Source organism: Thalia democratica, chromosome 3, assembly GCF_965202585.1.
Source record: "Thalia democratica chromosome 3, ktThaDemo2.hap1.1, whole genome shotgun sequence".
NCBI classification, from domain to species: domain Eukaryota; kingdom Metazoa; phylum Chordata; class Thaliacea; order Salpida; family Salpidae; genus Thalia; species Thalia democratica.
In genome coordinates this window covers 45089131-45111899 of record NC_139167.1, presented here as the reverse complement: position 1 = coordinate 45111899, position 22769 = coordinate 45089131, and the positions used below count along the sequence as shown (strand labels likewise).

The window sequence follows — 22769 nt, the reverse complement described above, 5'->3', positions numbered from 1 at the left end:
CGTTGCGTGCTCGATTTAAATGCTGTTACAAACCTAGCAAAAAAATGGAAGAGGCGTGCGAAAACAGGTTATACAGTACCTCCTCGGATTTAAACCTGAATGATAACAGTTTACTGTTAACCACAACGGGTGTTGATCCGCACTATCGCCTTTCAGTTTTTCCTTCTAAATTGAAAGAAAAAGTTAAGACACTGCTGCAAATGGAGGTCAAAAAGCATAGCAGCTGTGAGGCAAATGAACGTTGTGACTCTCCGACACATAAACCGTTAGAGAGTTCAAAGTCACAATCTTCAACGTTTGATCCAAATGACTTTCTTAGCTTTTACTCTACTGAAGAAAAAGAAGAAACACAGAAAGAGCAACAAAATATAAAAAGTGACGAGGTTGTTGCTGAGATTAACAGCTTCTGAACCGAAGTAAATTTAAAAAGTCATGCCAAAGAAGCCGATGTTTTAGAGTGGTGGAACTTTTACCGAGCAAAGTACCCCTATCTTGCAAGCTTTGCAAGGAAATGTCTGTCTGCACCTCCATCTTCTGTGTATTCAGCACGATTGTTTTCTGAAGCTGGCAATTTGTATGAAAATAAGCGCAATCGCTTACTTCAAAATACCGGGATAAAGCTTTTACTTCTTCACCACAACTTAGCAAAATAGATATTTTAGTGTTTTTTATTGTTTTTTTCAATTTGAAGCTTTTTTACTGTTCTTTCAATTTCAAGTTTTTCTTTTGTTCTTTCAATTTTAATAATATTTAAATGTTAATATTGTTCAGAAAACTAGCGAACATAACAGCTACTATTTTTAATTGTTAATCTTATCTAGACCTTAATAACATATCATAAACTCTCTTATTATTTAATTGTTTTAGCAGCACATTAATATTTTTTAGTCTAAATTTTTTTAAACTATAATTTTTCAAAATTCAAAAGGATATAGTTAGATGTAACACATAAAAGATAAACTTCACACAATTATACTTAGTTAGTAGTTAATTATATAAAACTGCATAATTGTACATAGCAGTTTTTATACTTTTTACATTACAATACTTATAGTATTAAGAATCGATTTTAATTTGAAAAAAATATCCAGGTCCGGTTCCGGCCGTATCCTAATTTGAAAAAACTATCCGGATCCGGGTCCGGCCGGATCCTAATTTGAAAAAAAAAAGTCCGGGTCTGGTACATCACTAAAAATTATGAAGTAAGACACAGAAATAACGAATCAAACCACCCAAAAAGTTACCAAAAGGAACGTCCCAGCCATGATTCAAAAGAAAATTATTAGATTTTCCAAGGATGAACAAATATTTAACAACTCTATGGCCACATACCAAAACGCTTTAAACAATTTCAACTTCAATCATTCAATGAAATACTCAGAAAATAAAAAGACTCAAACCAAAAAAACAAACCTACCAAGAAAAAGCATTTACTTTAATCCCCTTTTCTGCCAATCAGTAAAAACTAATAAAGGCATTTTTTGAAAATATTAGTAAATACTAGGGGCGTAGCGTGGGGTGGGACGCTGGCGCATGCGTGCCACCCAAAAAAATAAAATAAGTATAAAAAACATGTAACATCTTTATCCTTTATTGTTTGTTTTTTCCTGCTTAATTATTTTTTTCAACTATGTTTATCTAGTATTCGAAGAGTAAAACGAAATTTTGAATAACAATTAGTGACAAGTTAGGGAAATTACCCAGTATACTGATTCGGTGCGTAATTGCGAATGCGCACCGATGTTGATGAAAAACTCCATGAGGAAAATTTTTATAACTTCATTAACTTCATAAGAATTTAGACTCAAAAAGTACGCAACTAATTTGTGCACCGCAGTAGAATAACCTTATGACAGATTTTTCTACATGGACAAATGCTAATATTTTGTTAACAAACCATAAAGTTAAACCTGTTTTATAGTGATAATGATTCAAGAATAAAAAAATTGTAGTAAAAATAGCAATAAATAACTGCTAATAAAATAAAAATAAATTGATAATATAAAAAAAAAATATTAACAACATAATTAAAAAAATAATAATAACCAAAAAAAATAATGTTTAAGTAAATAAATAAAATAAAACAACTAATAAACAAACAGTTCATACTGTGATTACAGTGTTAATCTCACTATACAAAAAGTTTGTTTATATTTCCGTAAAATTAAAATATTTATTAAAGGTAGTTTCTTTTTTTGTTGAGATAACAAATAAATCAAACCTTGTTATTCTATCAGCCATAAAGTTTAAAAATTAATCAGTTTTTGTAAAAAGTTATTTTTAAATTTCCTCAGTCACATCATGAAAAAATTTATAGCAACTTGTAAAACAGATCTTTTACAATCAATTTTTAACCTAAAAGAATTAATTGACTTATTTCAAATTAAAATTTATTTATTTTTATATTAAATTTTAAATGGTATTTAAAAACTTTTTCTTTCTACCAACTGTTCTTAATATTAAAAACATGCTATTCCCTAAAGATCTTAGAAAAACTGATTTTAAGATAAGTGAAAAGTTATATTTCTTTTGAATTTTTTAAAGCATTGAAAAAATTGACCTTAAAAAAATTATCTTTTAAACATTTTGTTTTGTATCAGAAACATTTAGTAAAATTTTTCCACAAACTCAGAAAAACTCAGGATTTTATGAAGTTTTTGAAAACTTTAGTATGACTCAGTAGAGATCAGGATAACTCAGAATACTTCAAGTATTTTCAAGCTCAGGCTCACTAAGGATATATTTGTTTTTTTTAACTTAGGGTAGTTTTAGTTTTTTTAAAATCCTTCATGATTTTTTTTTTAGAGTGTATATGACATTATCTTAATTTAGTTGCATTTTATGTTGTTGTCTAACCAATTTGTTGTAGAGCCTAGTTTCTATTAGTTTAAAAACAATAAAAAAATCTTTAAAAGAATTTAAAATGCTTATGATGAAACATGACATTATTAAACTAACTCAAGACAGTTATTTTGACTCAAAGAGTGGCAAGGCAATTCTGATATCTTCAAAGTTAATTGTTTTTTGTTTTATTTTGTAAAATGTGTTTTATAATACTAAAAAAAAGTAAAAGTTTGTTTTAATTAATTTTTAGATTATTACTAAAAAAATGTGCAAAGTAATATTGTATGGAATGTTGCAAACCTAAAAAAATGTCAGATATTGTGCTTTACTTTTTATTTACATGCTTAAAAGTTTTAAGCATGTAAATAAAAAGAATAACATAAGATTGTCAGATTTCGTTTGGCAGTATTTTGATAGGTATAGAACCAAAACAGAAATGGAATGAAGCATCCTTCACCACGCCAACATCAGTAGCGCGAGAGAGATCTGCCAAACATGCAACCTTGAACGAGTGGCAATTTTAGCAGAAGATAGTAAACAATTACTAAATAAAAGACGTGATATTTTAAACAACTGTGCACACAACCGACGGTTCTTCTTCAAAAAACACCTTGGCGCCTTCTCACCTCTCATATTATTCATTACCTTCCACATACACACACACATTCACTTAACATATATTAATATAATTATATATCCTAAGTAATATATAGTTTTATTAATTTATTATTTATATCTATTTCACACAAGTCACTTTCTATTCTCTGACATTTCATATATTCACTTTACCCTCCGACTATAATTCTTCACACATTTATGTGTTAAGTTCCAAGTTTAATTGGAAGCCTGTATTTAAATCACAGATAAACCGTGCTTTTTTACCAACTACGCCCAAGAGAGCTAGTAGATTTTTTACTGCAGGTTTATACTTAGCATATGACCACTTTGTTGTTTTACATTTTTACTTTCATATATAACACAATTTACTTATTAAATATTTGAAATACCTGTATGGGATATTTAATTTAAACACCCGACTGCTACTTTATCAATCAATTATTTCAATAATTATTACATACAATATATATGTAATTTAAGTCATTGTGATTTTATGTATGTCGCTGTAACTTAATAATCGGTCAGTACTTTGTAAGCTCAATAACAAGTTTGGTTTTTTTTGTGTTTTGTTTTCTTAAATTTTAAATTTATTCATTTTTGATTTTTACATTTTAACTAAATCTGCTTCCTAATTGCATATAACTTTGATTCAATCATTACAAACATTTAATATATAATATACATGTTACATCGAGTTTCTGTGACTTTTATTGTCTTCACCGTTGTTGGGTTTTATTGAATTTTATTTATGCACAAATAATGGTTAATGTTTTATTTTTTTCAAAATAGATTACAAACAAAAAAACTAAATTAATATACTTTGCAATACAAATTAAATAGTTGAAATAACCTCAAGTCATTTATATTGTGACGTAATTATTAAATGTAATGAATGTATTTTGTTCATTCGTTAACAAGAGTAAAATTTGAATCAGTTATTCTTCCCATTAACGTGAGTTGTTTGCTTATATTATGATTTTTTTTTGTTGTGTATTTTAGCTTACTTATTTTAGACTTATTAATCACAAATATTATATAGTTTTATAACAGTCGGATTTAATATTAAGTATTTTACCCATTATTAACTATTATCTGTAGAAAATATTTTATTCTAATAAAAACATGTATACACCTTCTTTATTCTATGCTTCTATTCTTTCATTACAGTAATTATTTTTTTACAGAACCCAGTTAAAGAGGGTTGATTCGTTAACAGACAGAAACATATGTTGGTAAAATAAAGGAAGATTTCTGTACAATTTATTTTCATTTTTGCAGAATAAGTAACCATTTATTTATTCATTTTAAATATGAGTTTTATTAACATAAGTTTTATAGCATTTTGTTTTACTTATTTTGTGTACAACATCTTCCATTAATTTGTTCAAAAACTTGTTTCAGAATTATTTTAACATTTGATTATTTTTATACTTTACTATAAGATTGAAACACTTCATTGTTTGTAATAATATGTAAAAATATAACCTAGTTCGTCTCCTTGAAGCTACTTTAGTTAAAAACTTTCTGTTGTTTAATTTAAAGCAAGTAACAATATCATAAATTTTTAAACAACTTGTTGGAAACTGGCTCTACATTTTGTTCTAAAAATTTTTAAAGTAAAAATAAACAAAAAAAATCGTTACTTTTTTAATACTGGTCAATTTTTTTTTTCTATTCCGCTTCTTTCAAGCTGTTCGTAACATTGTTAAAAAAAACTGAAAGTTTGTGTAAGCTATGCTTGTTCACTGAGAGACTTTTAAAAAGAAGAGAGTTACTGTAGCAAAATACTATATAAAGCCCAACGCGGCTTGAAATATGCAATTTTTAAATATACTTAAGCGGAATGTTAAAACTTCTGTCGTAGTATAGTTAAGCGTTGCAGCATTTTGTTTAAAGCAAGCACGCTTCGCAGTTGCAAGTTCAGTAACTTTTCGTTTGGGCTGACTGTTATTGTTGGCAAGAATAGTTATAATTCGTTACAGTTAAAGTAAACGCTCTTTTGCAGGCACTTTTTCGATTCTTTGTAAAAAAGATTTCACTGTTATTTTTTAGAATCGTGTATTTTTTTGAATTAGTAACAAACGAGACCTAGAAAAACATTTACCAGAACGTGTTTCGGTCTAGTTGTGAACGTCACCTAGATTGTATTTTAGCTAGTATACGCGTTCAGCTTTTGTTGTTTTCGGCGACTGTAACTCGGCGTCGCATGTTTATTGTAGTTAACTGACTTCAGCAAAAACCGCTGAGAAACGAAAGCAAGTGTACCTGAATACACTTTTCGACTTTCCTTGATCGAACTGTTTTTTCGAGCACTACGGTGGATCAATTGACCCCTGTAAAAACCGCCGAAAACCAAAGCAAGTGTATATTGATTAGTATTTGCTTCCAGCTTACGTCGTTTTTTTTTGACAACTGTTTCTTAAGTAAAAACATAAACGGTAGTTCAACTAAAGCGGACGCTTTATACGCTACAAGTGCTAGCTTTGCTCTGACTTCAGTAAGAATTGCTGAGAACTGAAAACAAATGCTAATACATCTAATAAAAGTTGTCGTGCAAACAAACCGGCGAGCTCTGACTTGCACGTGTGTGAGTGTTCCTTTTTATGGCTTTATTATTTAATCTTAAAATAAATTTTGAGTACTGAATCTTTTTTATTATTGTTATTGGTAGATAAGTAAATTTTATTTTTGTGTCAAATCGAAATTTTACTACTGAACATGTTAAAAATTCCAGGTTATTTTAGTGTTTTTTTTTTTAATTCCAAGTTTTTTCAGTTTTTTTTTCAATACTTCTCAAATTCTAAATTTTTCCAGGTTTAAGGTTTTTTAGCAACCTTGAGTAGCTATAGTTGTTAAAAAAGGGTGATGAAATACAGAGGTATGAGAATTGTTTATTATTATATATATATTCGTTTATATAATATATATTTAAGATTTATTTAAACAAATATGTTCAAGTTTTTTTTCTGAAAAAATCGCTCTTTCTTTATATTACTTTCATGATTTTTATCTAAATGCTTCAAACTAGGGGATTTTTTTTAATTTGACAATGTCAATCTGCAGCACCCCCTAACAAAAAGACCACGTGACGCCACTGATATATTATCTAAACTTTTAAATAAGAGCCTTTTTTTTTTGTAAACAAAAATTTTAGACCCCTTATGTTCTTAAAGCATAGCTTGTCAAGCAACATTTTGCTTAATTACTTGATGAAAATCTTCTTATCAAAAACAAAATTGAATTTTTAATTACATTTCAAAATGAAGGAAGAGAAACTTTAATTAAGTCTACTAAGTATTAGAAATATTTACCCCACTTCTTTTGCAATTCATATTAACAACAGTAGACCACATATTTGTTTTTGGATCATATTTTTCCACTGATGCCAATTCCGTTTCGTCATCTCTACCACCAACAACGTACAAAAAATCCTATTAAATGTTTATTACCATAAGGTGTATTGTTTTAAAAATTATAGCTTTTTAACTTCAAACTCATATTTTAGATTATTAAGATTACTTTTGATTATTATGATGTTTTAAAAGTACATAATTTTGATATTATTTTAAAAGTTTATAAACCTTTAAAATAGTAATTAGCAAAGTTAACATCATACTTAATTATAATTCTTATACGTTATGAGTTTTGTATTTTCGATCATACTTAGAATTGATTATTTTACTCATGTAATAAAAACTGCTTTCATACATATTTGCAAATGGTTTATTATCATTTTAAATTTGATCATATTAAACTCGACAAATATTTATTATTTTCTATTTATTAGTATAAGATAGTAGTCCCAAAACTTTGTATTAGTTACTTGAAGTAGATTAACTAATTTTATGTCTTGTTATAAACTGTACTTTTTAAGAACTGTAAAAATAATTTTAATTTAAAATATGTTATTTGTTTAAATACTTTTTTCCATCATCAAAAAAAAAATTATTTAAATACGCTGTTCACGCTTTTAGAATCTGATTTTAGGGATTAAACTAAATAAAAAAATTACCAAGATTAAGTGCAACTTATTTACTTAGAAAAATGTATAAAGTATTTTGTTAACGTTATTAAAAAAAAACTTTTTTTTTTTGGTTTTTTGTTGATTTATTACGAATAAAAAAAGTAAATAAGCGTTACTAAAACGACGACTACTTAATATAATTAGTTTTTTTTCAAGCTTTTAATTAAGAACAAGAACATTTCAAGTTTAAACAGAACTAATAAAATTAAACGGAAAAGGTCAAATATTGTACTACTTGTTTTGAGGTTAGCCATAAAATCAAATAGTAAACCAAGTAATTATTACAGAGTTGCCACTTTACAGGAAACTTTATCATAACTTATTTTCAAAGCAAAGCCTTAATAAATAAAGCTTTATTGAATCTAGCTGTCTTTGAAATTCCATTTTTTGGTCCTTAACTTGTCTAGCAGGGGCGACTATATACTTTTTCAAAGTTTGGTAAGATAAACTACGTTTGTAATAGAGCGTAAAGTAATTTTCAATAAACACCTGATAAAATGGTTCAGTGTGTAAAATTATGTATTTATATGATATGTTTATTATTAAATAAACTTACTATAAATTTTTTTAAAAAAATATTCAATTATTAAGTATATTTATTTTAGTTGAACATACATTAAAAATTCTAATCTAATCGTTCCTTAATAAAGATGCTAGTTTAGCAAGCTTATTGAATTACATTTTAAAAATACTTTGCAGCAGTTTTCTTTATTGAACTGACATATGTTTATATGTGTTAAACGAGTTAACACTATTACAACGGAGTTCTGTAAAAAAGTAAATACTGCAAGTTAAGATTAGAATATAAAGTGGTGAGTATGTGTATTTACTAAAAGTAAGCGTAGTTACTACAGATTAATAGTTAAAATTAGAAACAATATATGTCCGAATACTATAAATTTAGAAAAAGACATAAATCAATAAGTATATATTAATAAAATTACAAAACCAAGTAATAAATTATACCTTAAAATGCAGTTTAATGATAAGTATAAAGCATCTCAATGCATTTTAAATTAATTTATTAATTATTACTTATTGATCTATGCCTTTTTCTAAATTCATAATAGTGGGAATATAAAAAAAATATATTGTAACTAATATCTAAGGTATACTAACAATTCCCACCCATGTTCATTTCCCACCTGCACAAATCCTACTCACGCAAAATTCATACCAATTTTGTTTTTTATTATTTATTAACGTAGTTTTTATTGATTTTTGTTTATTATATTATACTTTTATTTTATTATCACTGTTACCCCTAATCCTTAGTCGGTAAGCGGTTCTCGGATTTGATCGATTGGAATTGTGCGCAGGTGGGAAATGATCACGGATTTAAAGCTAAGTGTTTCCCAATATTAAGTACTAATCTATATTAATTGTGCTTACTTTTAGTAAATACTTATACTCACCAACTTTATCTTCTTTTTTTTCTTGCAGTATATATTTTCGTACAGAACTCATTTGAATGTGTTAACTCGTTTAATTAACAAACATATGTCATTAAAACACTAAAATGCATTTCAAAAAAGAAAAATACTGCAAAAATTATTTTTTATTATTTTATTTATATATTTATATTTTCATTCAATTCATTTTTAACATATTATTTGTTCTTTAAACGATTATGTCATTTAAAACATAAACAGTTTATTGAAGTTACTAAAGCACCGCTTCAAAACTTTACTCAAAATGGTTTTAACTTTATTTAAATTTGGAAACTTTTATTTAATGAAGATGATTAGTTTTAAGTACAAGTGTTAATGTACTTCAAAAAAGTTAATTATTCGAGCATTGGTAGTATCAAACTACTAGTAAAGATAAATCAATATAGACTTTTGTTAGATGTCAAATTTAAAGAAAGATTTAAAGGTAAATCTAGTAATGTCGTGGTTGAGTAACTGAACTGACGTGGTCAGTTTTAAGTGAACTATAACAACATTTTTTTTCTAAACATAATGCTAAGAAGCATGCGAAAACCTATTTCAAAGCAGTAAAATTTTCAACAACTGTAAATCTAAAACAAATAGTTCTACTTGTAATTCTATTATTTAAAACTTAGTAGAATAGCAGAAGCAAGCTTGTTAATTTATGGAAAATGTTAATAAAATATCTTTTTTTTGAAATGACCACCTCGTATAAATGATCGTTTATAAAGATTGAGTTCAATATGATCAAATTTGAAATGATTCAAGTTTGATATGATCGAGATTAGTATGATATAGTTCAATATTTTAGTTTTATATTATCGATTTAGAAAAGTAAAAGTTTTATAGGATCAAATCTAAAATGATCTCAAGTTAAAAATGATCGGCTTCCTTGCAAATACTTTGTATAAAATCAAAATTTTGAAGCTATATTAGAAGCATAAGGAGGTCCATCTGTTTTTTACAAGATGATCTTATTTCGTAATGTTTTATCTAGACTATCAGACACTCTTAACCACTTAACAGAATTCAAAGTACCTATTGAGATATGATCGATAAAATTCAGTGTGCTCAATAGATTCCTAACTGAAGACACTAACCAAAAACGTGATGAAAGACTATTACACAAAGAATTTATCTTCTCCTTCATTTTTTAACCAATCTTCTTCAAACTTTCACAGTAAGTAAGGGAATGTTTCCTGAAAAGTTGAAGTCTCTAGATCAAAAAATGAAGAAGAAGATAAGTTTTTAAAGATTTTTTTAATTTTCGATAACATTGACAATAAAAAATTTGTGGTCTATACGTCGTTATTTTTTTTTTTGCAAAAAATACAGAGTCTCAAAAGTAAAAATACTTTTTCAATTCTTTAAAAAATGGTTTGTAGTTTATACTTAAAGCTTTCATACATGAACCAATGTTAATTTTGTAAAAACAAAATGTTTTACCCCTCTATGCCCTTAACGATTAAAAAGTTTTGTGTATATAACATTTTCCACTTCTTAATAATTTTAAGTTAACATCGATGATCATTCAAATAACCCTATAAACGGCGCAACCAAGATGCTTTCTCCTTGTCGACATTGAAGTCACTTCAGTCCAGCAGTTAGTGGAAGGGTCATATTTTTCAACGCTACTCCAAGGTGTGCTTCCATCACTACCCCCTGCAGCATAAACGCAACCGCTTGTTACAGCAACACCGACTCCTAATCTTTTATATTTCATTGAACACATCTTACTCCATTTGTTTTCCTTTGGGTTGTATCTGCATAAAATTATTTGGACTTTTTACTTTAATTTCTAGTCTTTGGCAGACAATTTTTTCATTAATCGTATTAAAATAACTTTAGTGTTTAAAAAATATTTGAAATGTGTTATTTAAATTGTCTAATAATACTGTGTTTTGTATGCATATAAGTCTTATTTGCTTAGTAACAAGCATTTATAGCATTTTTATTAATTCTAATAAACATCTAAAAGGTAGGCCTATAAAATAACAATATATACTTTACTGCAAAAACTAAACGTAATCGTATTTAAACCAGCGAAGACGTTTGCAGCTGAACTAACGAGGCTTTTTTATAAGTAGTAAGGTTAAAAATTGCTCATCTCCTTACCTACTATGCTTTTAGTACCCGTATACATACACGTCGTTTGAAAATATTTGATCTTTTGTAAAGTCCTACTTCTAATTTTTATAAATACAGAGAAAAATTAGTCTAAACTAAAGCATACAGGAACTACTATAACTATTTGCTCTTTTCTATATTCAGAAACCAATCATTCACTTGATGAAACAATAACCACAACTTTCAGAGCGATTGTCGAGTTAAGTAAGAACGTTAAGAAAGTCAAAAATTTATCTCTTGTCTTGACTTTTTAAGATATTCCTAATATTAGCTCTAATACTCTAAATAAGAAATCGAAAACTTGCGGCCACAATTTGAACTTTTTAGAATATTTTTTTTCAAGTTTTTGTTACTTACATGATTGTTTCTTTTAGGGTTTTACTACTTTTTACTACTTTTCTTTTAATTCAGGCTAAATTAGGATAGTTTTATTTAACTCAGGCTTTTCATTTTTTGCATGAAATAATGAAAATCCAATAAATATCTAGTTTATTTATTTTAAAAGGTCAGGGTTGCCAAAAACTCAGGTAAGACTGAATTTTTTTAATAAACTCAGGCTAGTTTAAACTTTTTTCTTCAGAAGGACAACTTTGGATGTCTGAAGTTTTTTATTTTTACAAAGTTTAGGCTAGTTTTAATACTTTTCTTGAATTCTAAGCTACATTATGAGATTCAAAGCTCTTAGTGAATTAAGGTATGTCGGCTGTTTTGGTATATAGATGGATAAAAGTGTCGCTGTATCTGTTGAAGCACAATTACTAGTTTATTGGAGGTTTTCAACTACAAACAGCACCTAAATGTCAAAATACAAGATTTTTGTTTTTCTGTTGGTATTCAAACAACTGGAAATATCCTTTTTACAAGTTAAAAATTCAACACAGAAACAACTTCAATTGAAAAAACTATGTTGTTTTTAAACAGATAGTGCGGCTGCGATGGTTATTAAGCACAAGGTGATAAATAAAAAAGAAACAAAAAAATCCATTTGTCAAGTTCTTCACTACAAGCGTCACCCGCGAAGCTGTAATAGCTGAAAAATTACGTCAAAAAAATCTTAATCATTTTAGAAAGTATATATCTAGATGTTTTTACGATTATAAACAAAACAAGAACAAGATCCAAAGTAAGTCGTGAGCTTTCTGCAAAAATTCTTTAGCTGAACACGACACATTTATTCTGTAATTAATATTACCTCGAAAGGTAATAGAGTGGAAAAGTCAAAATGAAATACTAAACGTTTAGTGCTTTGTTGGAGTCTACTAATTGTATAGAATTTCCACATAACTTAAAAAGTTATTTTGTTCACTTAGAAAAAAAAGGAGATGTTTTTCTTTTTAATGAAAAAATATTTACCATTTAAAAAATTAACAAGTTAGACAAAAAATGTTAAACCAGGAAATGTTTTAAACTTTCTATGGCTTGAAAAATATTCCAAAACACTATTTTGAAAAAGATAATCCTGGTCTAGAAGATAAATTAAAGTAGTAGGTATCTAATCAACTTAACCTTCTTTTTATATTTTTTCTCTGTATTTTCCTAAAAGTTTAGAAGTTAATGTGAATTGAAAGTTAACTTTTTTTTCTTCAATTACAATGTAAATTACAAACCGGATTAAATCAGCAAAGATTTTTTGATTAAGCTAAATAATTGCATAAGTAAAGAAAGCCACTATCGTGACAAACCCCAGATTTTAGGTTTAAATAATTAAGAATTTGAGTAAAAGTTTCTTGCAACTATAGCAATTAATAAAATGGTTGTAATGCTGACTACTTATGTTGATAATAGGAGTTTTTCGGCTCCAATAAAAAAATCAGGTTGAAAGTTGTTAGTAAGTTAAATGTGGAGCTTTGAAAGAGCAAATTTTACCTCAAGTTGAAAAAAAAACTCTACTAGTTAAAGCATCATTAAAACGGAAAAATAAATAACAACTATAAAAGTCGAAAAATTCCTGAATAATAGGCGTCTCGGGGAAGTAATGCTTTATAAAAATTAAGAGGTAATGCATCTACTGAAGTATTTAGATAGTGACGTAGAAAACTTCATAAATAAGTAAATTTTAAAATTAATATTTTTTGTATTAAGCACCTAATTTGTAAAATTAATTTAACTAAACGAATGTTATTAAAAACATGTTTTTAAAATTCTATAGTTTTATAAACTATAAACTAAAAACTTATAATTCTTGAAAATGCATTAGTTCTAACATTTAGAATATGCAACCAGCACGAAATACACTTATCTAAGCACAAATAAATTTTATACATGGAAAACTAGGGCAGTGGTCTTTACGGTGGGCATAGAAAATTTAGTAAGGTGAGTTTTTTTAATGACGTTTGTTTTGTAATTAAAAAAAAGCAGATTATTCAATAAATTAAAAGTTCTTAGTCTCTTTTCTAAAAATTATCACGTTCAAAACATTAAAAACCGTGTTTTTTATAACTAATACTTTTAATAGTCTAGCGTCCACAGAACTTATTTTTCAATAATTTACTGTGCATAGGTTTTGAAAAGAATAAAGACAACTGCACTAAGAGATATAATATTTTTTTGCAGATTTAACTTTTAAATACTTTATCTTTGTTTTTTTTTTTTGTTTCAACATATATTAACTGTTTGCTATCACCAAGAAAAAATTATAAAATGTATAACCCTATATAGATATTAAGATTACTAAAAAAGAATTGTATGGTTACAGTATAATTTACACCAACACTGTTAATAAAAATTAATATTAAACCTAAGTTAAACTTAACAATACTTTAAGGATAATGTAAATAAACTAGGAAAATTAGTGAGTATTATTTATTATACACTAAAAGATAATATAAAGAATTACACTTTAACATGTATTAAAAATGAAATTCAAAACTTTAACACATAGATTAAATCAAAAAAACATATATTTTAAAAATGTGTAAACTAAAATAAAACTATAAATCATAGAATAATACGAAAAATAAACATTGTTAAACAAAAACTTTAAATTGAATAATGAAAACAATTTTAAATTTAAATACTGTAACTACTTAATTCACGCTAGAACTGTCTGGTAAAAGTTTTTGACTCTAATACCGTCGTGAACTATGTATTGTTTGTAGTTTATATAGATGTGTTACGTATGATTGCACGCTTCCAAATATTGTAAAAACATGCAATTGACATATTATTTTGTCAAGAAACCTTCAGGTTGACTAAACTCACATTACTCGGCATTTAAAACAATGAAACAGTGTGTAAAAACCGCAGTTTTGTTACAAAGACAATTTAATTACAGTTTTCATTTAATAAGGTATATTGAGAGTGTGGAGCTATATTAAAGATTGTAAACATGTTTTTGTAAAATTATTATATAGGATATGGTTAATATAAATAAGGTATTATTGTGAAAATAAAATAAACAAAAAAACATCTAAATAAAGAACTATTAAAAAAAAACGATTAAAATATTAATAAATTCTATATTCAGTTTATAGAAGGTTTGCATGTATAAAGAAACTAAATTTAATCTTTTCTAAGCGTGAGGAAATGCCATAGGGCCTTAAAAAACAATTAAAAGTGTATAAAAGTTCCTACCAGTAGCGGCTCTATAAGTTACAACTTGGGGTGCACAGATTTTTGGCAGTTTAGTGTGCACATATTACGATTAGCTTCAAGACTACTGTATTAAAGGATTAAGTGTAACAAATTTGCCCTTTGTTATTGACTGTATATTAGTTTTTGGCCATTTTCCTTATGTGTTGGCGGTTAATGTTTTTGTTGTATATAAGTGTTGTTGATGTAATTTGGACTAATTTTTATGCACATAGTTATAAATTGTTCTTATTGCTGTTAGTAGTTTAAAATAAAAGAGATTAAACTAATTTCAATTGTATTTAATTCTATAAAAATTAACTAAGCTTTTTTATATAAAAGTAATCCCTTAAAACAGGCCTAGGGTTACAATTGATGACCGGACTTAGACATTGCACCTTTTAGTTAACTCAGGAAATGTCAATAGAGCCATGATGACAAACCAACAAGGTGTACAAAACTTAAACTTTGAAGACTAAAATGGTTAGAAAAATTTACCTTTGTTATTGAAGATCCAAAACAACAATTTTTATACTTTGAGAAACTTTCGGCTAATTATGAAATTTTTAATGAAGCTGAAAAATACTGGGTAGTTCGGGAGTTTTGGCCTAACAAAGACATGTGGGCCTATACCTTATGTACTGATCGTAAAGATAGAAACTTTACAAACTTAAAGGCATTCTAAATTAAAAAAGGTAGAGTTTTGCAACAGGTGTAACTACCAAAAAAACAACAACAACAACATGTGAGTGGCCAGGACCTAAACATTGAAGTCAGAAACTGGCTTGCTGATTTTGAAGATAAGGAAATGCAAAAATTTTTGTTTTTGCACCTCATACCAGAACATTTAAAAGACAAGATATCTAGTAGCCTACACTAGGTTTTGAAGAATTTAGAATACAAGTGAATTTAATATGCGACTTAGATCTCATCAAAACAAAAGATTGGGCAAGACAGGGTAGTAGTTTCAAAAATCAAAACCAACAGTTCTCATGTCAAAGAAAATGTAAACTGCCAGACCAAAAATTCATTTATGGACAAGGATATGCTAAAAATTCATCTAATAGGTATTTCAAAAAACCAAAACCAAGTCAGCCGTTCTCTTACCAAAAAAGAAAGAAACTGCAACACCAAAAAGTTTTTTATGGACAAGGACGTTCTGAAAATTCTTTGGGCAGATTTTTCAATAAACAAAATCAGCAGTTTTCATACTAAGGAAGAATAAAAAGCCAGTTCAACAGATCAATTATGGGCAGGGACAGTTTAAGTCTAAACAAAACTACTATAGAAACAAAAAGTTCTCAAGAAAATACATCTAAGAAAGAAGTGATGTTTTGCAACAGCAGCAAAGAAGTAAGTCAAATTTTACTCAGATTTCCAATAGATTAAATTAGTTGTCCAATCAGCAATAACAAAATTTAACAAAAGCAACAACACCTATAAGCATAGCCAAAAAGAATTGCACAAGTCACAATATACTACTGATGAGAAAATTAACAGATCTGTCAAGGTGTCACCCACTAGTTTGAATTTTGATTCAAAAAACCCTTCACTCCAAAACTTCATTCATTAATTTAAATTCCCCACGAAGTAGTTTGCCACCTCCTGGTTTAAAATCTAAAACTGTTTATTTTTCTCCTAAACTTGTGCATTTGCAAAGCAACTCAATCAAATTTTAGGGAAATGGGAATTTATTGCCTGAATTGAAGTTCTCAAACATATCACAAGTTTCTAACAGAAAAAGTAAGCAAGTTAGCCAAATAACATTCAAAATCTTCAACTCTATGTTTAAATTGGTAAGTCTTCTGTCAACAGTTTATCAACAGTTTTAAAAACAATATCTGTATCTTTTTCACTTAAAATATTTTTTATGTTGCAGGATATATTAAGTTTATTAAAAATAAGTTCAGGAATGCTTTTTAGTATATGATTGAAAAATTAGAAATATTAGTTGCTCAGGTTTTAATCACTATAAAAAAATTTTTGTTGAAAATTTTGAAGAAATCAAGACATTTTGAAGCTGATTAATACATAATTTTCTAAATGCTTAACAGAGCTAAAATATTCTGACTAAAGTGTTCATTTTGATAATTCAAATTTTTTCAAATTGATTTTTGCAAGTTTATTAAATAATAAATTTTGAGTTAAAGCGTCTGTTTAGCCTTTTTTTCCATTTTCGTTCTATTTAACCATTTTTCTTTGTGAAATTTTATTTGTGTCTTTTTTTAATTTTTTTGATAGTTAAGTTTTTTTAATATTTTATTTAGACAAAAATTATGTCAAGTTGTTATTTTATTTTGTTAATACTAAAAGTTAATGTCTACACATAAAACTCTTAAAAGAGAAATTGTTGGTATGATATTTACATAAACTGTTGTGAAATTTAATATGGTTTATTGGATTACTATGCAGAATAAAATAGCTATAGATGAAAAAAGCTCATTTTAAAAACTTTGTAATTTTACAAATTCTGAAAAAAAAATGTTTTTTTTGCAGCTTTCAAGACTTTATGTTTAACTTGCACTTAATTTTTTTTATTGTTTAGAACTATGAATAATGTTTCTTTGAAATAAATTGTTTGAAATAAATAATAGCTTTTTAATTAAATTAATTCTCAAGATTCTTTTTAATTGATTTTCAAAACATTGTTTAAATGTTTGATTATAATATGTTAAGGCATAAAACTTTTTTTTTGCACCTTGAAACTTGCTTTTTCACATATGTTGATCAGCTTGGTCTCAGAAACTCTCAGCAGTGGACTACATTGTTTATGGTTCCCAAGTCAACTGAACCCAAAATTGCAATTTTGCTATCACATGCTCCATCTCCCACTTAGAAAGCACCACAAATGAAAAACTTCTTGTGAAGCAAGTGTCAGAGAGCACCACAGATGAAAAAATTCCTGTGAAACAAGTGTCAGAGAGCACCACAAGTGAGAAAATTCCTGTGAAATTCGTGTCAGAAAACATCGCCATTGAGAGCATGTTAGTAGAAGATAAAAGGACCAGTCACGGAACCTGATTCAACCATGAGCGTGCAGTGACGATACTTGAATGCAGAGATAGAGGGGAACAGTCAAGACGGAGAGAAAGCAGCAGCGAAATTTGTGATGAGAGGGAACGGTTCAGAGAATGACGAGTTCGTGGTGAAGCGGCAGCTGACGCTGGAGGAATAAAAACTTTATAAGACTTAACTAATTCTAATAATTTAACTGTGTTTTGAAGTAATGCTATATATTAGTTTTTCATAGTAAAATTTTTCCATCTTTCACAAAATTCATGATATAAAGCAGCGCTTAATTAATTTTTTGACTTTAGTTTAATACAAGATACATAACAATAGAAACCGATCGAAAGGGCTTTAGTTAAAAGGCCAAACGAGATAAAATAACAAATTTGCCCTATGTTATTGATTGTATATTAGTTTTTGGCCATTTTTATTATGTGTTGGCTGTTAATGTTTTTGTTGTATATAAGTCTTGTTGATGTAATTTTTGTACATATTCTTATAAATTGTTCTTATTGCTGTTATTAATTTCAAATAAAAGAGGTTAAACTATTTGTCACTTGTACTTAATTCTATAAAAATAACTAAGCTTTTTTATATAAAAGTAATCCCTTAAGACAGGCCTAGGATTACATAAGGAACAGAAATGCGCTTCAAGCAGAAATTATCTAAATAAAACTTTTCAAACCTTTCCACAATATCCAAGCAAGACATTCCATCTTGACCACCAACAGCGTACATTAGTCCATCCAAGACTGCAACGCCAACACTGGTTCGGCAAGTTGATGTTGGGTGGACTTCTGATGACCAATGGTTCGTGTGCGGGTCGTATCTACACAAAGCTAAAGACTAAACCAAAAATAGTACTTAAAAACCTTTTTATTTAAAGTCGGGTAAAACAAAACTATTTTAGATCTAATCAACAACTAAAACAAAAATTAAATGCGAATATTTAAATTATAAAACAAGACATCCATAAATACCTTTCTACACTGTTTAGATAAGATGTACCATCATGTCCACCAACGGCGTACAAGAGTCCATCCAAAACAGCAACACCAACTCCACACCTACGCTTTTTCATCTGTTGAACACAGGTCCACTCCAAAGTATCCGTACAGAATCTTTCTACAGAAGAAATGGCATCTCCACTGCACCATCCTAAACATAGCTTTGTAATTAAACAACTGTTTTTATGTTTTAAGGTTAAGTAGCTTTTATGAGCTTAGATAACTTTCAAAAAGTCTGTTTAAGCAGAAAATTTTAATAATAAAATATCTTATTACACCTGTAGCATTAGGTATTAACTAATAAAATTTTTTTAATTTCTAAATTTATTTCTGCTAACAGTTTTTAGTTGTTACTAATATAAGCAAAAATTAAAAGACATTGAAAACTAGTTTGAGATTTCATATAAAGTAATGTAACGAAATCGCATATTTTATTGTATGAATATAAAAGAATGTAAACATAGTAAAAATCTATTTATAAATTTTATTGTCGGAAATAATTTTATTGTATTTATATGCCATTTGAAAATTAATTTGACTATACTTTTCATTAAAAAAAAAGTTACTAACTTTAAGCTTTTTAAATTTTATCTTTGATTATTTTTCAAAATATAATGAAATGTAAATCGGTTTTGAAGGTTTAAATTTTAACTATTCATGACGTAATTGTACAAAGTTATAAAAAAATTGTCTATTCAAACTATAATTAGCAACAAAAATTGAGTGCAAAAATTGTCTTTCTATTTCCGGGTACTTGCATATATAGTTTAGGTTTTTCTATTTCGATGAGCATTGATATCAAACAACAAAGCTCACCTTGATCACACCTCTTAAGGACTTATTGATATTAGAGATTTGTTCGAATATTGCACTGTTTTTATTTGTTCCACAGTGGTCTGAAAACCGTTGGTAGAGCCGGACTTATTAAAAATAAAGCTTTTGCAGGTCGCGTATTTTAAAAATTTTACTACAAAAATTAATAAAAAACTCTACAAATATACTTAATTCTATAAAAAATAACTAAGCTTTTTTATATAAAAGTAATCCCTTAAGACAGGCCTAGGATTACATAAGGAACAGAAATGCGCTTCAAGCAGAAATTATCTAAATAAAACTTATCGATGATTTAAGTCATGCAAGAAGCAGTAGTGTGTACTAGGAAGCAAATTAAGAACACCTTTTAAAATATTTTGTATTAATAAGTTTAATTTTACTTTTTTTGCACGAAATATTTTCAAGCTAAATTTACTCTGCAAATCTAACATTTGAAAAGTTGTTCTTCGAATCAGCTTTTTGTGTTAGCGATAGAATTAATTAATTGATTTAATTTAATTAATTAACATTACTTTTTGTATGATAACGACCATAATCTTCTTTATCGACCATCGGACTTTCCACGTTGAATACTGGATCTTCGTTAACTATCACTGAATATTTCACTTTGACTAATGAATCTTTGATTATAGCCACTGCTTTCATCAAATTCAGCTACGCAGTTTTCAGATTTGTCAATAATCGATAATCAATTGCAAGCGTAAGATTACCTAGTTTGTTTTGCGCATATTTTGAGCAGAGCTCAGAGCTAATATTTGAGCTTAATTTAAACGCCTCCCATTTTCTGATAAACACTAGACATTGAGCCAGTCAGCCGGTGTTGTTACTTATGTTGTACGCGGACCTGGCAATTACTGACTTAACGCGCTATTATAACAATATGGTTGACAGTAACTTAAGCTAGTTTAGAATGACTTTCTAATTAATAAAGTTGATTTATCAAATGATAATTAAACTTATACTATTATTCTAATAGGTTATAAGTGATGACTGAACCTAAGCTGCTGTTTATTGAAATAGGTTTACGAGCAGTTAGATACTTAAACTTAGACTATTTAAGTAGTAAGGTTGTTAGAAGGCTTAAACTACTTGTATAAAGAAATCGAGTCTTAAAACCAAAAATTGTATTTACAAATGAATAAAAGTACGACAAAATACAACAACCGTACTAAAAACACAAAATAAGCTACTTTGACTAAAAAGTCAAGATGAAAAACAGTCGCCATCGTTACTAGCGTAACGATGGGAAAAACATCACTCTTTACAAAGAAAATGACTGTTAGTGCCAAGCTACAAGCAACTAAAGCGTAAACGACTCAAGCAAACGACTAACCAGCCAGTTTTAGCGCGTTTGTTATATTTATAGTAAGCTTGAGAGACGAAAAGAAAAGAAATAAGATAAAACTTACCGCTATAGCGGTACGACATGTCTTTTGACTTAAACCTTGGTCAAATTAGCGGAGGTGCATTTTTATCACATGCATGAATGGATGAAATGCTTTTTTCTTTGGCTATAATTAAGATATAATATAGGTTTTTCCAGCGTTCATCATAGTTTGCATGTGTACAACACCATCTGTGAGCTTTTAAACTCTTAGTGCGATGATCTTTGGAAATCTGTACTCTAGATCTTAAGCTTCAGGAAAGTAAGCTGCAATAAAACTGAAGGAGACTGTGCGGTGCTGCTCAATAGGAAATATGTCACGCTCTAAATATTCTGCTGTTCTACTCACTTTAATGTTAATTTTTTGTCCATTGTACACAAGTAAAAAATCGTTTTTAAAGGAATAATGCCTAATTTAATTTGTTTGCTTTATTGAGTCTTAAATTACGAACGATCCGAATAAGTCTATATAATAAAATATGATATTATGAGCTACATAAATCTTTAGACATAACACCAGTGTGTCAACTTATCGTTGAGTGTAGTATGGAGCTGGTTTGTATAAATTTTGAGATGAAAAAAAGAGGATATTTTTAAAACATTTTTGTATTTTCGTTTTCATTTGATCATATATTTAGGATTTTAATAAATTAAGGACATCGATATGGTGCGCACTTTAAGAGGCATGCTACGCACCCACGTAAGGTACATACTAAAGCAAAATTATTTAAATCAAAAAAAAATCCATTAATTAATCATATGATTCTTTATTAATCTAATGAATACTTTTTGCTTTAATGGTTGCAATCAAAGTTCTCGACTTAAAAAGGAGAATGATTCAATGATAAATTTTTAAAATTTCTTTACAATACAATGATTCACTCGTTTAAAAAAACGAGATCTTCAGTTGTTTAAAATCTTATTCTATTTGAATAAGATTTTAAACAACTGAAGATCTCGTTTTTTTAAACGAGTGAAACATTGTATTGTAATAAAATTTTAAAAATTTATCATTGAATTAATCTAATTATACTAACCTAACAAAACATGACATTATCTTCATTAATGCAAATATAACACACTAACTTTTTTGGATAAAAGTGTATCAAAATTGCATTTTCATTATAAAAACGTAGATATAAGCTATCGTTAGGTATGAAATGGATAAATAGTCTAACTGTATAGTACGTATTTTTGCCTGGATTCAAAGTGCGTACCTTATCAATGTCCTTACTGTACAAATCACTAAAAACTTAAAAATCTATAAAATGTTAAAATATATTGAAGAAAATAACTTTTTTATCATCTATATTGTTTTTACTTTCATTAAAAACCAAAGACTTCACCTTTTAAAACTAATTTGTAATCAACAATATCAAAACTGTGAAAAAGTTAGTATGACAAGATTAATGTAATAAGTATACGCAAGAAAGCGCTGCGAGCAGTTTCTATAAAAAAATGAACCAGCAAGTAAAATCGTTCATTTTCTTAGATTTTAATGGTGAAAGGCATACACTGTAGAATACTATTCTTATTTTATAAATTTATTTTTGAAAGCGGTTTACTATATGAAGCTTTTTGTTTTAAACATAGACCGGGGTTTCCCAAACTTTTTTCAAAAGGACCCTTTAAAGAAATTCAAAAAGCTATGGCCCTTCCAACAAAATTTCTCATAATATTACCATTAAAACCGCCTAAAACCTTTTAGTTTTTTTTTTTGCTCTTCGTAATCAACTCCAGAATATACAGTGTAAGTTTTAAATTATGACCTTGTAGCTCCCCCTTTAACGGCTTGTGGCCCCCTAAATTTCCTACTTTTTTCTATGATACCTAGTATAATTTTTTAAATTACCACTAAAAACGCCTAAGACTTTTTTTTGCTCTTCATCATCAACTCCAGAATACCTAGTGTAAGTTTTTCA

At 27.8% G+C, this 22769-nt stretch overlaps 1 protein-coding gene across 5 annotated transcripts in view; it reads right to left on the bottom strand.

Moving 5' to 3' along the window:
* The window catches only part of LOC145831873 (kelch-like protein 20), a 55342-nt gene that overhangs the window by 8292 nt on the left and 24281 nt on the right, over positions 1-22769 (bottom strand). For all 5 annotated transcript variants that reach the window (XR_014369689.1, XM_082939221.1, XM_082939223.1 and 2 more), the window contains 4 exons: positions 18603-18780; positions 18308-18451; positions 10457-10679; positions 6774-6893 (listed from right to left, as the gene is read on the bottom strand). Coding sequence is in view for 4 of the 5 variants with exons in the window: in XM_082939221.1 (XP_082795347.1) it covers positions 6774-6893; positions 10457-10679; positions 18308-18451; positions 18603-18780 (665 nt within the window). In the remaining variant the exon portion in view is untranslated. The remainder of the gene's footprint in view (positions 1-6773; positions 6894-10456; positions 10680-18307; positions 18452-18602; positions 18781-22769) is intronic.